The sequence below is a fragment of the Salmo trutta genome, chromosome 31 (genome assembly GCF_901001165.1).
Source record: "Salmo trutta chromosome 31, fSalTru1.1, whole genome shotgun sequence".
NCBI classification, from domain to species: domain Eukaryota; kingdom Metazoa; phylum Chordata; class Actinopteri; order Salmoniformes; family Salmonidae; genus Salmo; species Salmo trutta.
Window position 1 is genome coordinate 33,505,952 of NC_042987.1, and position 15,705 is coordinate 33,521,656.

A 15,705-nucleotide genomic window follows, 5' to 3' on the forward strand; every position below is an offset into this window, starting at 1 on the left:
ATCAGCCAGTGTTGAGTGTTATGGTTAAAGTTTGATGCCACACTGAGCGAAGGGCACACTGAAATTGTGACACTGTGTGAATCTGTAGCCGCTGATGTTGTGTTTACAGAACATTTGTTACTGTCTGATTAAAATATAAAGTGCCTTCTCAGAGAAGGACTGCTAGACATTTTCTCTGCTTCTGTGCCGGAGATGTCTCCCTTTTGTAACTTATTATTTAACCTGATTTATGATTGACAATATCCGCGCCTGCTCTTCTCTTTTACAACTATACAGAAAACCCTAAAATCCCCTATTACAATACTCCACCAACGTTAGACAACTATACAGAAAACCCTAAAATTGCTGAAATAAAGTATATGAAATCAATTAGATAATAGTGAGATGAACTGATAACTGACACAGACATGTTGGTGTAGAGGGAAGATAGGAATGTTGGGAACCCAGAGGTTCTGAGTTCAAAACCCAGGTGAGGACATGTTGAATAATAATTACTGTATGAACATGCACAATGTAATCATGTATGTCAAAGTGTGTTAAATATGTAAGTTGAAAACATTGTAAGTTACAGACTCTGGGTGGATCAGTGGTTCACCGATCGGCTTGGCAACAGTAACAAGGGGTGGCATGTGAAGAGATGTTTTTTTGGAGGGGGGGGGGGGGGGGGCAAGAATGTTTCTTTGGGACCATCAGGAGACGTTGTAAAAACGTATTTAGGGACGTTGCAGGAACAAGCTGGGAACTAGACAAACCTCCAGAGGGCCATAACCGAACATCTTTTTCAACATCATGAACACAGGAATGTTCTTGCAATGTTCCTATGAAACATGTCTACAACATTAATATCTTATATTCTGAGAACATGGTAACTACGTTCTAGGTCAATTCTATTTGACATTGAGGAAATGGTCTCTTGGAAACGGTCCTTGCACATCACTGGAAATGATCATATGAAAACGTTAGGTAATGACATAATGAGACTTATTAAGGGAACATTCTCTAAAGTTATGGGAACGTTTGTATTTAGCTGGGATAGGCCTAAATTGGTAGTCCTACACCGAAAGGAAAACCCCCAGAAAACATAAATAATAAAACATATTTGGGTGGATAGATAGTCGGCTTACCAGTCGTTCACCGGTTGTCTTCACACTGTCTGCATCTCACCTACCAGATCAGTGCCACATACTCGACTTGCACCATTCATCCATTCTCAGCTGCAGTACATGTAGTTCAGGAGGGAGATAGAGCACCCTTAAGGAAATAATGCCGTTTGAAATTGTGGGTTTCGGATTGCTTTTCTTGATTTTGACCGGGATACTCCCATACAACACATGTACAGAAGACTTGATAACTGAACCCGTAGAACCTGTCCTGCCCGAGTCTTCGTTGCTGAAGCCCAAAGTATTGCTCAGTATCCTTGCGCGCAATGCGGAGCACAGTCTTCCCTACTTCTTGGGGTGCATCGACAGGCTGGAATATCCTAAGGATCGTATCGCCATCTGGTAAAACATGTTCAGTTTAATATTTTGTTCCACATTGTTTATTACTTTTAGACATTTAACCCTTTGAAAATCCTTTAAATTATTTATCATATCCATGGTTGGTCAGAGTATGGCTAGCTCATTGAGTGATGTAAACTAAAGCAGTCACGTATTGTCATATTGTTGCCCATTAATTCCAGAATACACCACATGCTTACATTTTGGGAATATTGGGTATTTTTGTGTAAAGAGCATCAGATTTTAGTTTTGGATTGAAAAATTCCTCAGTTCCACTAAGGACGTTACTGAGGTGGAGTTCGATAGATTATTTACAGTATCACCCAGCCCTATGGGCTAATTATAACTGCATTTTACCATAATAAATGAATAAAATATATATCAATCCCTGAACGGAGGGCACTTTCATTGGGCAAAGCCTATTAAAAACCAGTTGCTGTCAGTGGATTAAGTGGCCTGAGTTTAACCTCTCTACCGAAATATTCAGAGATGAATATGAGATGAATGTGATAAGAGTAAATAGTGGTCTTGGAGCAGAGAGAGAGAGAGAGAGAGAGAGGGTGAGATGTGACGTGGAGTGGCACAGCACCAGGCAGAGAGAGAGAGAGAGAGAGGGTGAGATGTGACGTGGAGTGGCACAGCACCAGGCAGAGAGAGAGAGAGAGAGAGGGTGAGATGTGACGTGGAGTGGCAAAGCACCAGGCAGAGAGAGAGAGAGAGAGAGGGTGAGATGTGACGTGGAGTGGCACAGCACCAGGCAGAGAGAGAGAGAGAGAGAGGGTGAGATGTGACGTGGAGTGGCACAGCACCAGGCAGAGAGAGAGAGAGAGGGTGAGATGTGATGTGGAGTGGCACAGCACCAGGCAGAGAGAGAGAGAGAGAGGGTGAGATGTGACGTGGAGTGGCACAGAGAGCATAGAGAGAGAGAGAGAGAGAGATGAGAGAGAGAGAGATGAGAGTGACGTGGAGTGGCACAGCACCAGCAGAGAGAGAGAGAGAGAGGGTGAGATGTGACGTGGAGTGGCACAGCACCAGGCAGAGAGAGGGTGAGATGTGACGTGGAGTGGCACAGCACCAGGCAGAGAGAGAGAGAGGGTGAGATGTGATGGAGTGAGATGGAGCACCGCAGGCAGAGAGAGAGAGAGGGTGAGATGTGACGTGGAGTGGCACAGCACCAGGCAGAGAGAGAGAGAGAGGGAGGGTGAGATGTGACGTGGAGTGGCACAGCACCAGGCAGAGAGAGAGAGAGAGAGAGTGAGATGTGACGTGGAGTGGCACAGCACCAGGCAGAGAGAGAGAGAGGGGTGAGATGTGACGTGAGTGGCACAGCACCAGGCAGAGAGAGAGAGAGAGAGAGGGTGATGACGTGGGGGCACGCAGCACAGCAGATAGAGGAGAGAGAGAGAGAGAGAGGGTAGAGATGTGACGTGGAGTGGCACAGCACAGGCAGCAGAGAGAGAGAGAGAGAGAGAGAGGTGAGATGTGACGTGGAGTGGCACAGCACCAGGCAGAGAGAGAGAGAGAGAGAGGGTGAGATGTGACGTGGAGTGGCACAGCACCAGGCAGAGAGAGAGAGAGAGAGAGGGTGAGATGTGACGTGGAGTGGCACAGCACCAGGAGCAGAGAGAGAGAGAGAGAGAGGGTGAGATTGACGTGGAGTGGCACAGCACCAGGCGAGAGAGAGAGAGAGAGGGTGAGATGTGACGTGGAGTGGCACAGCACACAGGCAGCAGCAGAGAGAGAGAGAGAGAGAGAGGGTGAGATGTGACGTGGAGTGGCACAGCACCAGGCAGAGAGAGAGAGAGAGAGAGGGTGAGATGTGACGTGGAGTGGCACAGCACCAGGCAGAGAGAGAGAGAGAGAGAGGGTGAGATGTGACGTGGAGTGGCACAGCACCAGGCAGAGAGAGAGAGAGAGAGAGAGGGTGAGATGTGACGTGGAGTGGCACAGCACCAGGCAGAGAGAGAGAGAGAGAGGGGTGAGATGTGGACGTGGAGTGGCAAGCACCAGGCAGAGAGAGAGAGAGAGAGAGAGGGTGAGATGTGACGTGGAGTGGACAGCAGGCAGAGAGGGAGAGAGAGAGAGAGAGAGAGAGGGTGGATGTGACGTGGAGTGGCAGCACCAGCAGAGAGAGAGAGAGAGAGAGGGTGAGATGTTGACGTGGAGTGGCACAGCACCAGGCAGAGAGAGAGAGGGTGAGATGTGACGTGGAGTGGCACAGACCAGGCAGAGAGAGAGAGAGAGAGAGGGTGAGATGGATGGGAGTGGCACAGCACCAGGCAGAGAGAGAGAGAGAGGGGTGAGATGTGACGTGGAGTGGCAGCACCAGGCAGAGAGAGAGAGAGAGAGAGGGGAGTGAGAGAGGAGATGTGACGTGGAGTGGCACAGCACCAGGCAGAGAGAGAGAGAGAGAGAGGGTGAGATGTGACGTGGAGTGGCACAGCACCAGGCAGAGAGAGGGTGAGATGTGACGTGGAGTGGCACAGCACCAGGCAGAGAGAGAGAGAGAGAGAGGGTGAGATGTGACGTGGAGTGGCACAGCACCAGGCAGAGAGAGAGAGAGAGAGGGTGAGATGTGACGTGGAGTGGCACAGCACCAGGCAGAGAGAGAGAGAGAGAGAGGGTGAGATGTGACGTGGAGTGGCACAGCACCAGGCAGAGAGAGAGAGAGAGAGAGGGAGATGTGACGTGGAGTGGCACAGCACCCAGGCAGAGAGAGAGAGAGAGAGAGGGTGAGATGTGACTGACGTGGAGTGGCACAGCACCAGGCAGAGAGAGAGGAGAGAGAGGGTGAGATGTGACGTGGGAGTGGCACAGCACCAGGCAGAGAGAGAGAGAGAGAGGGTGAGATGTGACGTGAGTGGCACAAAGCACCAGGCAGAGCAGAGAGAGAGAGAGAGAGATGAGGTTGAGATGTGACGTGGAGTGGCACAGCACACCAGAGAGAGAGAGAGAGAGAGAGAGAGTGAGATGTGAGATGTGAGTGGAAGTGGACAGCACCAGGCCAGAGAGAGAGAGAGAGAAGAGGGTGAGATGTGACGGGAGTGGCACAGCACCAGGAAGAGAGAGAGAGAGAGAGAGGAGTGAGATGGTGTGACGTGGAGTGGCAAAGCACAGGCAGAGAGAGAGAGAGAGAGAGAGGGTGAGATGTGACGTGGAGTGGCACAGCACCAGGCAGAGAGAGAGAGAGAGAGAGAGAGAGAGAGGGTGAGATGTGACGTGGAGTGGCACAGCACCAGGCAGAGAGAGAGAGAGAGAGAGAGAGAGAGGGGTGAGATGTGACGTGGAGTGGCACAGCACCAGGCAGAGAGAGAGAGAGAGAGAGAGAGAGAGGAGGGTGAGATGTGACGTGGAGTGGCACTAGCACCAGGCAGAGAGAGAGAGGAGAGAGGGTGAGATGTGACGTGGAGTGGCACAGCACCAGGGCAGAGAGAGAGAGAGAGAGGGTGAGATTGTGACGTGGAGTGGCACAGCACCAGGCAGAGAGAGAGAGAGAGGGGTGAGATGTGACGTGGAGTGGCACAGCACCAGGCAGAGAGAGAGAGAGAGGGTGAGATGTGACGTGGAGTGGCACAGCACCAGGCAGAGAGAGAGAGAGAGAGGGTGAGATGTGACGTGGAGTGGCACAGCACCAGGCAGAGAGAGAGAGAGAGAGGGTGAGATGTGACGTGGAGTGGCACAGCACCAGGCAGAGAGAGAGAGAGAGAGGGTGAGATGTGACGTGGAGTGGCACAGCACCAGCAGAGAGAGAGAGAGAGGAGGGGTGAGATGTGACGTGGAGTGGCACAGCACCAGGCAGAGAGAGAGAGAGAGAGGGTGAGATGTGACGTGGAGTGGCACAGCACAGCAGAGAGAGGAGAGAGAGAGAGAGAGGGTGAGAGAGAGATGTGACGTGGAGTGGCAAAGCACCAGGCAGAGAGAGAGAGAGAGAGGGTGAGATGTGACGTGTGACGTGGAGTGGCACAGCACCAGGCAGAGAGAGAGAGAGAGAGAGGGTGAGATGTGACGTGGAGTGGCCAGCACCAGGCAGAGAGAGAGAGAGAGGGTGAGATGTGACGTGGAGTGGCACAGCACCAGGCAGAGAGAGGAGAGAGGGTGAGATGTGACGTGGAGTGGCACAGCACCAGGCAGAGAGAGAGAGAGAGAGAGGGTGAGATGTGACGTGGAGTGGCACAGCACCAGGCAGAGAGAGAGAGAGGGTGAGATGTGACGTGGAGTGGCACAGCACCAGGCAGAGAGAGAGAGAGAGAGAGGGTGAGATGTGACGTGGAGTGGCACAGCACCAGGCAGAGAGAGAGAGAGAGAGGGTGAGATGTGACGTGGACTGGCAAAGCACCAGGCAGAGAGAGAGAGAGAGAGAGAGAGGGTGAGATGTGACGTGGAGTGGCACAGCACCAGGCAGAGAGAGAGAGAGAGAGAGGGGTGAGATGTGACGTGGAGTGGCACAGCACCAGGCAGAGAGAGAGAGAGAGAGGGTGAGATGTGACGTGGAGTGGCAAAGCACCAGGCAGAGAGAGAGAGAGAGAGAGAGGGTGAGATGTGACGTAGAGATGCAAAGCACCAGGCAGAGAGAGAGAGAGAGAGATAATAAAGAAGTCTATGCTGATGTAATACAGTAAGATGTTTTTATCTGAAGACACTTACAGCAAATCACATGCTATGTAGAAATCTGGTGTCCAGACTCTCTGTTCATCATGCTTAAATCTAGGTTTAATCTGTGTCCGGAAACCCGGTCCAAGGCTCATATGGGAATCAAGTTTAAAACCATGGTGTGGAAAGAAAGCACCATGCTCCAACCAACAGAGCTATCTAATCCAGCCAGTAGCTCTAGTGGGCTGATGCTCTAGCCACTTTGTTCCAGTGCTGCTGCAGACCACAGTGTGGACAACACCACAGCCATGCTGCAGGAGTGGATCAGAGGGGTGCAGAGCCAGTATCACTCAGTGAAGTGGACACCCATGGAAGAACCAAGGTGAGCACACTGAAATACATCCTTCCATTTTCTCCACATTCACTTTACATGTCTTCTTCTCAGACGACTCACCTTTCCCTGTGAAGCTGGGGTGTTCATAACTATCAAGGACCCATATTGTGCACTCTTGTCATTCAATATCTATGTCAACAAAAGTCAAGAATAAAGACCTCTCCACTCATTTCTCTCCTTCCATCTCCCCCTCTCCCCTAGATCGCATGTGGGTGAGTTGGGGCCGAAGCACTGGCCTAACTCTCGGTTCACCCACGTGATGGAGCTAAAACAGGCTGCTCTCAGATCAGCCAGGGCTCTCTGGGCTGATTACATACTGGTGAGGTCACCCATAACTCAACACAGTGGGATAACAACAGTCAGTAGTAGGTGTCATTAGGCGCCGAGGCATCACATTTTGAGATGGCAAACTGTTTTGTTTTAGGCACTGTTTACTGTTACAGTAACGACACTTAAATTTTTTTAAAGCTGTAACTGGTCGAAAGTACCACAAATAGCCAATTGTGAATTCCCCTCACTTTACTTGAGCCAGTTCGCAGAAACCCATAATTTCAACTGAGATGATTCCTTCTTCAATCAGTTTGTGGACACTGACAACTTGCTGACCAACCGGCGGGTGCTGACTGAGATGATAGCAGAGAATTTAACGGTGGTAGCGCCCATGTTGGAGTCCCACGTCCTCTACTCCAACTTCTGGTGTGGCGTGACCCCACAGGTACACCCTTCATTAATCTCTGTCACAATCTCTCCAACTTCTCCAACTTTTTCTGGCCCACAACTGGCCCCATTCTCAGAAGACAACTTTATTGTTTAGCTGCCACCCAAATGTTTATTCAATCAAGCATAACACTTGTCTATCTGTCTGTCTGTCTGTCTGTCTGTCTGTCTGTCTGTCTGTCTGTCTGTCTGTCTGTCTGTCTGTCTACCATGCCAAGCTTGTCTGTCTGTCTGTCTGTCTGTCTGTCTGTCTGTCGAGCCAAGCTTGTCTGTCTGTCTGTCTGTCTGTCTGTCTGTCTGTCTGTCTGTCTGTCTGTCTGTCTGTCTGTCTGTCTACCATGCCAAGCTTGTCTGTCTGTCTGTCTGTCTGTCTGTCTGTCTGTCTGTCTGTCTGTCTGTCTGCCAAGCCAAGCTTGTCTGTCTGTCTGTCTGTCTGTCTGTCTGTCTGTCTGTCTGTCTGTCTGTCTGTCTGTCTGTCTGTCTGCCATGCCAAGCTTGTCTGCCCGTCTGTCTGTCTGTCTGTCTGTCTGTCTGTCTGTCTGTCTGTCTGTCTGTCTGTCTGTCTGTCTGTCTGCCTGTCTGTCTGTCTGCCTGCCATGCCAAGCTTGTCTGCCCGTCTGTCTGTCTGTCTGTGTCTGCCTGTCTGTCTGTCTGTCTGTCTGTCTGTCTGTCTGTCTGTCTGTCTGTCTGTCTGTCTGTCTGTTTGTCTGTCTGTCTGTCTGTCTGTCTGTCTGTCTGTCTGTCTGTCTGTCTGCCATGCCAAGCTTGTCTGTCTGCCTGTCTGTCTGTCTGGCTCTGTTAGTGTCATGGTGAAAAGGGTTTTGGTAGGGGCAGGGAAACAGATGGAGCCATTCCTCTTTGATGATTTGCCTTCTGTCATCTTCGCATCACCACTCCCCTAGCCACTTTCCCTTAGTGATATATGACCGTATGATTGGTTCTTCTGTCCTTTCCCATTTTCTTTCTTCTGGTTTGTCAGTTTTCTATGTCATTGATAGTCAATTCAATTAGCATTCACACTTTTCTATGTCATTGATAGTCAATTCAATTAGCATTCACAGTTTTCTATGGCATTGATAGTCAATTCAATTAGCGAGTATGTCATTTTTTAGATATACAGTCGTGGCCAAAAGTTTTGAGAATGACACAAATATTAATTTCCACAAAGTTTGCTGCTTCAGTGTCTATATATTTTGGTCAGATGTTACTATGGAATACTGAAGTATAATTACAAACATTTCATAAGTGTCAAAGGCTTTTATTGACAATTACATGAAGTTGATGCAAAGAGTCAATATTTGCAGTGTTGACCCTTCTTTTTCAAGACCTCTGCAATCCGCCCTGGCATGCTGTCAATTAACTTCTGGGCCACATCCTGACTGATGACAGCCCATTCTTGCATAATCAATGCTTGGAGTTTGTCAGAATTTGTGTGTTTTTGTTTGTCCACCCGTCTCTTGAGGATTGACCACAAGTTCTCAATGGGATTAAGGTCTAGGGAGTTTACTGGCCATGGACCCAAAATATCGATGTTTTGTTCCCTGAGCCACTTAGTTATCACTTTTGCCTTATGGCAAGGTGCTCCATCATGCTAGAAAAGGCATTGTTCGTCACCAAACTGTTCCTGGATGGTTGGGAGAAGTTGCTCTCGGAGGATGTGTTGGTACCATTCTTTATTCATGGCTGTGTTCTTAGGCAAAATTGTGACTGAGCCCACTCCCTTGGCTGAGAAGCAACCCCACACATGAATGTTCTCAGGACACTTTACTGTTGGCATGACACAGGACTGATGGTAGCGCTCACCTTGTCTTCTCCAGACAAGCTTTTTTCCGGATGCCCAAAACAATCGGAAAGGGGATTCATCAGAGAAAATGACTTCACCCCAGTCCTCAGCAGTCCAATCGCTGTACCTTTTGCAGAACATCAGTCTGTCCCTGATGTTTTTCCTGGAGAGAGGTGGCTTCTTTGCTTCCCTTCTTGACACCAGGCCATCCTCCAAAAGTCTTCGCCTCACTGTGCGTGTAGATGCACCTGCCTGCTGCCATTCCTGAGCAAGCTCTGTACTGGTGGTGCCCTGATCCCGCAGCTGAATCAACTTTAGGAGACGGTCCTGGCGCTTGCTGGACTTTCTTGGGTGCCCTGAAACCTTCTTCACAACAATTGAATCGCTCTCCTTGAAGTTCTTGATGATCCGATAAATGGTTGATTTAGGTGCAATCTTACTGGCAGCAATATCCTTGCCTGTGAAGCCTTTTTTATGCAAAGCAGTGATGACGGCACGTGTTTCCTTGCAGGTAACCATGATTGACAGAGGAAGAACAATGATTCCAAGCACCACCCTCCTTTTGAAGCTTCCAGTCTGTTATTCGAACTCAATCAGCATGACAGAGTGATCTCCAGCCTTGTTCTCGTCAACACTCACACCTGTGTTAACGAGAGAATCACTGACATGATGTCAGCTGGTCCTTTTGTGGCAGGGCTGAAATGCAGTGGAAATGTTTTTTTGGGATTCAGTTCATTTGCATGGCAAAGAGGGACTTTGCAATTAATTGCAATTCATCTGATCACTCTTCATAACATTCTGGAGTATATGCAAATTGCCATCATACAAACTGAGGCAGCAGACTTTGTGAAAATTAATATTTGTGTCATTCTCAAAACTGTTTGGTTGAACGTTAGAATGGGTAAAACGAGTCACCTAAGTGACTTTGAGTGTGGTAGGATCGTCAGTACCAGGCGCGCCGGTTCCAGTATCTCAGAACCCGGCGGCCTCCTGGGCTTAACACACATGACAGTGTCTAGGATTTACAGAGAATGGGGAAACAAACAAAAAACATCCAGTCAGCGGCAGTCCTGTGGGTGAAAACAGCTTGTTGATGAGAGGTGGAAGGAGAACGGTAAGAATCGTGCAAGCTAACAGGCGGGCCACAAACGGGCAAATAACGGCGCAGTACAACAGTGGTGAGCAGAAAGACATTTCAGAACGCACAACTCGTCGGTCCTTGTTAAGGACGGGCAATTGCAGCAGACGACCACACAGGGTTCCACTCCTATCAGCTAAAAACAAGAAGAAGCGGCTCAAGTGAACGTGTGATCACCAACACTGGACAATTGAGGAGTGGAAAAACATTGCCTGGTCCGACGAATCCTGCTTCCTGTTGCGTCATGCTGATGGCAGAGTCAGGATTTAGAGTAAGTAGCAGTAGAGTTTTAGTAGTAGTAGTCCATGGACCCATCATGCCTGGTGTCAACGGTACAGGCTGGTGGCGGTGGTGTAATGGCGTGGGGAATGTTTTCCTGGCACACGTTAGGTCCCTTGATACCAATTGAGAAATGTTTCCATGCCCAAAGAATTCAGGCTGTTCTGGAGGCAAAGGGGGGATCCGACCCGGTACTAGATAGGTGTATCTAATAAATTAGCCACTGAGTGTAGATGATGATTTATACATTTAATGCTCATGATTTATACATTTAATGCTCATTAAATGTGTTTTCTTTTGTTAATTCATTGTATTATACCATCTTGCTTTTGAGTTCGCTCATCGTTGTATTTAAAGACTTAAATTATTCACATTTCCAGAGAGCATACCATTGAAGAAGCTTTTTTCTTCATTAAATGCATTTATGTCAAGGGGCCACAGAAAATGTAACGATGGGCCGAATTTGGCCCTGGGGACTCTATTTAAGTTTCTCTGATCCACTGTGTCTCTCCCTGCCCTCTTAGGGTTACTACAAGCGCACCCCTGAGTACATCCCCATCAGGAACTGGAAACGCCAGGGCTGCTTTGCTGTTCCCATGGTGCACTCTACCTTCCTGGTGGACCTGAGGCGGAGCGCCACCCGGGCGCTGGCCTTCCACCCTCCACACCACGATTACACCTTCCCCCTGGATGACATCATGGTCTTCGCCTTCTCTGCGCGGCAGGCAGGTCAGTCATAGAGTCATAATGAATTGTGTTTAAATGCTCAGTTTCCTTACTGTGTATTGAATGTGTGTCATATCTTAGTTCAAATAGTCATTGTTTTCTTTGAAATACTTTAGTTGCGTTTGATTGAGCTTGTCTGGCGCAGTGGAACCAGTGGAATAGCCGGGCTATGTGGCACTCCAGGCAGGCTCAAACAAACACTCCATTATTATTTATATGTATTATGTTTTATGTGTCTAATGCTAAACCGGTGACTCCATACAGATGTGCAGATGTACATATGTAATAGAGAGCATTATGGGTATCTGCCACTGCCTCTGAAGCAAGAGCAAAGTCTGGAGGAGGAGGTGGAGAGCTTTAGCCACACCATGACCGAGGCTCTGAGTGAGTACTCTGATGCACACACACACACACACACACACACGCACGCACGCACGCACGCACGCACGCACACACGCACACACACACGCAGACACCCACCCCACACACACACTCACACACACACTCACACACACACTCACACACACACACACACACACACACACACGCAGACACCCACCCACCCACACACTCCCCTCACTATATTTTAACGTATCTCTCCACTCTTGACTTTCTTTCTTTCCTGCTGTTTCCTCTCCTACAGACCAGTCTCTGTGATGCCATTTGACTTTCACTTTCACAGCCGTGTCAGAATTCTCACTCTTCCGTTATCTCTTTTGCTTCTCCGTCTCTCCCCGTCTCTTCAGAGAATCCCTAAACTGGTCATTAATGAGAGACTGACGAATTCCCTTACAAATCATAGATGGCAAATGTCTTAACACAGTGTGATCTGCTTTTATCTTTTATCTAGTAATAAGAGTCTAATACAGGTATTTTTCTTCAGTCGATTACCTCATGAAGCCATCCAAATACATGCACCATACAGCTAAACCTCTGGAAAAGATGGGATTTGATGAGGTACTGAGAATGTACTTACAGTATATCTACACTATTGTATATCTACACTATTGTATATCTACACTACTGTATATCTACACTACTGTATATCTTTAGTCATCCACTGTCATTGTTTGAAAGAAATCACAGAAACGTCTATTTCATACAAATCATGAGAAAGGTGATAATGGATGGAACAGTCGGATTTTAGTGACCTGTTCTACCCGCCTTCATTCTAGATCTTTCTGATTAATCTGAAGCGTCGCATTGACCGGCGGGATCGAATGCTGAGCACCCTTGCCGTTCTGGGCATTGATATCACACTGACAGAGGCGGTGGATGGCAAGTATGACACAACAATCCAAAAGCACTTTACATAACCTTCTGCACCTGTATTTCAGAAGGAAATAAATACATTTCCTGCTATCCATACTGAATCCTCACTCCTCTCCACTATGGTTCCACTCAGACTCCTGAGTGGCGCAGTGGTCTAAGGCACTGCATTTCAGTGCTAGAGGGGTCACTACAGACACTGGTTCGATTCCAGGCTGTATCACAACCGGCCGTGATTGGGAGTACCATAGGGCGGCGCACAATTGGCCCAGCGTTGTCCGGGTTTGACCGGGGTAGGCTGTAATTGTAAATAAGAATTTGTTTTTAACTGACTTGCCAAGTTAAATAAGGTTACATAAAAATGTAATAAAGTGAGCATGGATTCCCTCAAACATGAAACTTTGATGTATTATCAGTATCTTAATTTTCCTTTGATCTTTTGTTCTACCGTTGTGAATTGAATCAGAAAAAGAACAGGTGCCAACACTGCACAGGTGCAAACTTGTAGTAAATCTAGACTTACGCACCTGGGCTGGGTTTGAACATTTAATTATGTTTTATTCATCTTTTCTTCTCTTTTCTTCAGAGCCCTGAACTCCTCCCAGCTGCAAGCGATGGGCATAGACATGTTGCCTGGGTACAAAGACCCGTATTCGGGGCGCGTGCTAACGCGAGGGGAGATCGGCTGCTTCCTCAGTCACTACAACATCTGGAAACAGGTACGCATCTAGTCTATACATGAAACAGGTACGCATCTAGTCTATACATGAAATAGGTACACATCTAGTCTATACATGAAACAGGTGCACATCTAGTCTATACATGAAATAGGTACACATCTAGTCTATACATTAAACGGGTGCACATCTAGTCTATACATTAAACAGGTACACATCTAGTCTATACATGAAATAGGTACACATCTAGTCTATACATGAAACAGGTGCACATCTAGTCTATACATGAAATAGGTACACATCTAGTCTATACATTAAACGGGTGCACATCTAGTCTATACATGAAACAGGTACACATCTAGTCTATACATGAAATAGGTACACATCTAGTCTATACATGAAACAGGTGCACATCTAGTCTATACATGAAATAGGTACACATCTAGTCTATACATTAAACGGGGTGCACATCTAGTCTATACATGAAACAGGTACACATCTAGTCTATACATGAAATAGGTACACATCTAGTCTATTCATGAAACAGGCACACATCTAGTCTATTCATGAAACAGGCACACATCTAGTCTATACATGAAACAGGTGCACATCTAGTCTATACATGAAACAGGTACACATCTAGTCTATACATGAAAATCGATTCTATATAATTGCAAACGTTGCGTAAAAATCCTAATAATCTTTCTAGCTAGCACTTGTTGTTAATGGTACTCCCCTTTCCAGCATGTTCAAATGACCAGATCGCCCTCTAGTGGCCTTATGGGCGGAATGTTCATAGTTAAACTTTCCTTTTTTTTTTTGGCCCAAAAATCCGGTGTTTTTATGTCAAAAGGTTTTGTTGCATTTAAGTCTTCTGTGATGTATATAAATTGGGATATTGGGATACAAACTCAAAATGGAGTACATTTAAACTCTATATCTGACATGGTACAGGTGTCTTCTTTTTTTAAGCCCATAACCATGTGTGTGTGTCGTATACTTTTGTTTCAAAGTAGATTTGTTTAAGACGACCAAGAATCACTCTGTGTTACCCTGATTTAACCCACTGCAGTAAAAGGATAATGATCTGTAACAGTGCTCAAAATACTTTAGATGTAAAGATATAAGATAGAAAGCAATGTCACTTGTTTTAATGTATCAAGTATTTGGAGATTCAAACCCTGGCTCAGTGGCTGTCCTGTGGTGCATGTCTCCCCCTAGGTGGTGGAACAGAGACTGCAGCGTGTGCTGGTGCTGGAGGATGATGTGAGGTTTGAGCCGCGTTTCCGAAGCAGACTGGTGACCATCATGGAGAACGTGGACCGAGTGGGACTGGACTGGGATCTGATGTGAGGGCTGATTGGCTGCATACACACTCGAACATAGACAGACAGACAGACAGACAGACAGGCAGGCAGGCAGGCAGGCAGGCAGGCAGGCAGGCAGGCAGGCAGGCAGGCAGGCAGGCAGGCAGACAGACAGACAGACAGACAGACAGACAGACAGACAGACAGACAGACAGACAGACAGACAGACAGACAGACAGACAGACAGACAGGATGCCAACGTGTGTCTGATCTTAGGATGCAGCATAATAGTGTAAAATGGCTTATTTTTCTAGGAATGCTTTATAAAATGAATGGAAAGAGCTTGACGTTTCTCTCTCCCTCTCTCCCTCAGCTACGTGGGGCGTAAGCGGCTGCAGGTGAAGCAGCCGGAGCGCTGGGTGGAGGGGGTCAGTAACCTGGTATACCCTGACTATTCCTACTGGACCCTGGGTTACGCCCTCTCCTTGCAGGGAGCCAAGAGGCTCCTGGGAGCCCGGGCCCTGGGCAAGATGCTACCTGTGGATGAGTACCTGCCTGTCATGTTCAACAAGCACCCAAGGTGAGTTCCAGTGGTCGGACAGGCTTTTGTCTTTTAACTGCAGTGTCCACATTCTCACTCTATCTCTCTCCCGCAAGCACCTTATTCACCTAGCACATGCTTGTTGAGTGACATTTGTCCCTGCAAACCCAGTGTTTGCTGATCTTTAGAGACTAGGTAGAGATTAAAACGGTGCAAACAATATGGCGGTGGTTCCAGGCAGATCTTCCAATGGGCCTTTTGGCGCTAGGAGAAGGGGTTGTTTTATACCGGGCATGTGTTGTTGTTTTTTAATTATCCTCAACTTTCCTTGCCCTCAGGGAGGAGTACATGGCCCAGTTTGAGCAGAGGGACCTGCTGGCGTTCTCTGTGGAGCCGCTGCTCCTCTTCCCCACCCACTATACTGGCGAGCCGGGCTACTTCAGCGACACAGAGACCTCCACCATCTGGGACGATGAGGCCACAACCACCGACTGGGACCGGCAGAACACCCAGCGAAGCAGCAAGCAGGACGGCCAGGGACGGCCTATGCCCCAGGCATCGCCAAGGAAGGAGGAGGCGTGCCCCCACCTCATCTGCCAGCCACAAAGAGATGAACTCTGATGAGTTGAGGTCACATAAACACCACGTTACTCCTATGATTAATAAATGAAATCTTACATTGCCATACTGGCTGGGCAACATTCTTATCTCTTGCTTGCTACGGCTAATTTACAGTCACGTCAACAGTGCAGCCAGAATAACAACAGTAGCTGCATTTGCATTTT

At 47.9% G+C, this 15,705-nt stretch overlaps 1 protein-coding gene across 1 annotated transcript; it reads left to right on the plus strand.

The window, feature by feature from the left end:
- The first annotated feature begins 1,095 nt into the window (after nt 1-1,095).
- On the plus strand, nt 1,096-15,625 carry LOC115169261 (procollagen galactosyltransferase 2-like). Its single transcript, XM_029724722.1, has 12 exons — nt 1,096-1,502; nt 6,361-6,471; nt 6,685-6,802; nt 7,064-7,198; nt 10,925-11,129; nt 11,391-11,510; nt 12,010-12,083; nt 12,302-12,408; nt 12,982-13,114; nt 14,294-14,421; nt 14,753-14,959; nt 15,259-15,625. The coding sequence occupies exons 1-12, from the start codon at nt 1,264-1,266 to the stop codon at nt 15,539-15,541; spliced, it is 1,860 nt and encodes a 619-aa protein (XP_029580582.1). The 5' UTR covers nt 1,096-1,263; the 3' UTR covers nt 15,542-15,625.
- The last annotated feature ends 80 nt before the right edge of the window (nt 15,626-15,705 follow it).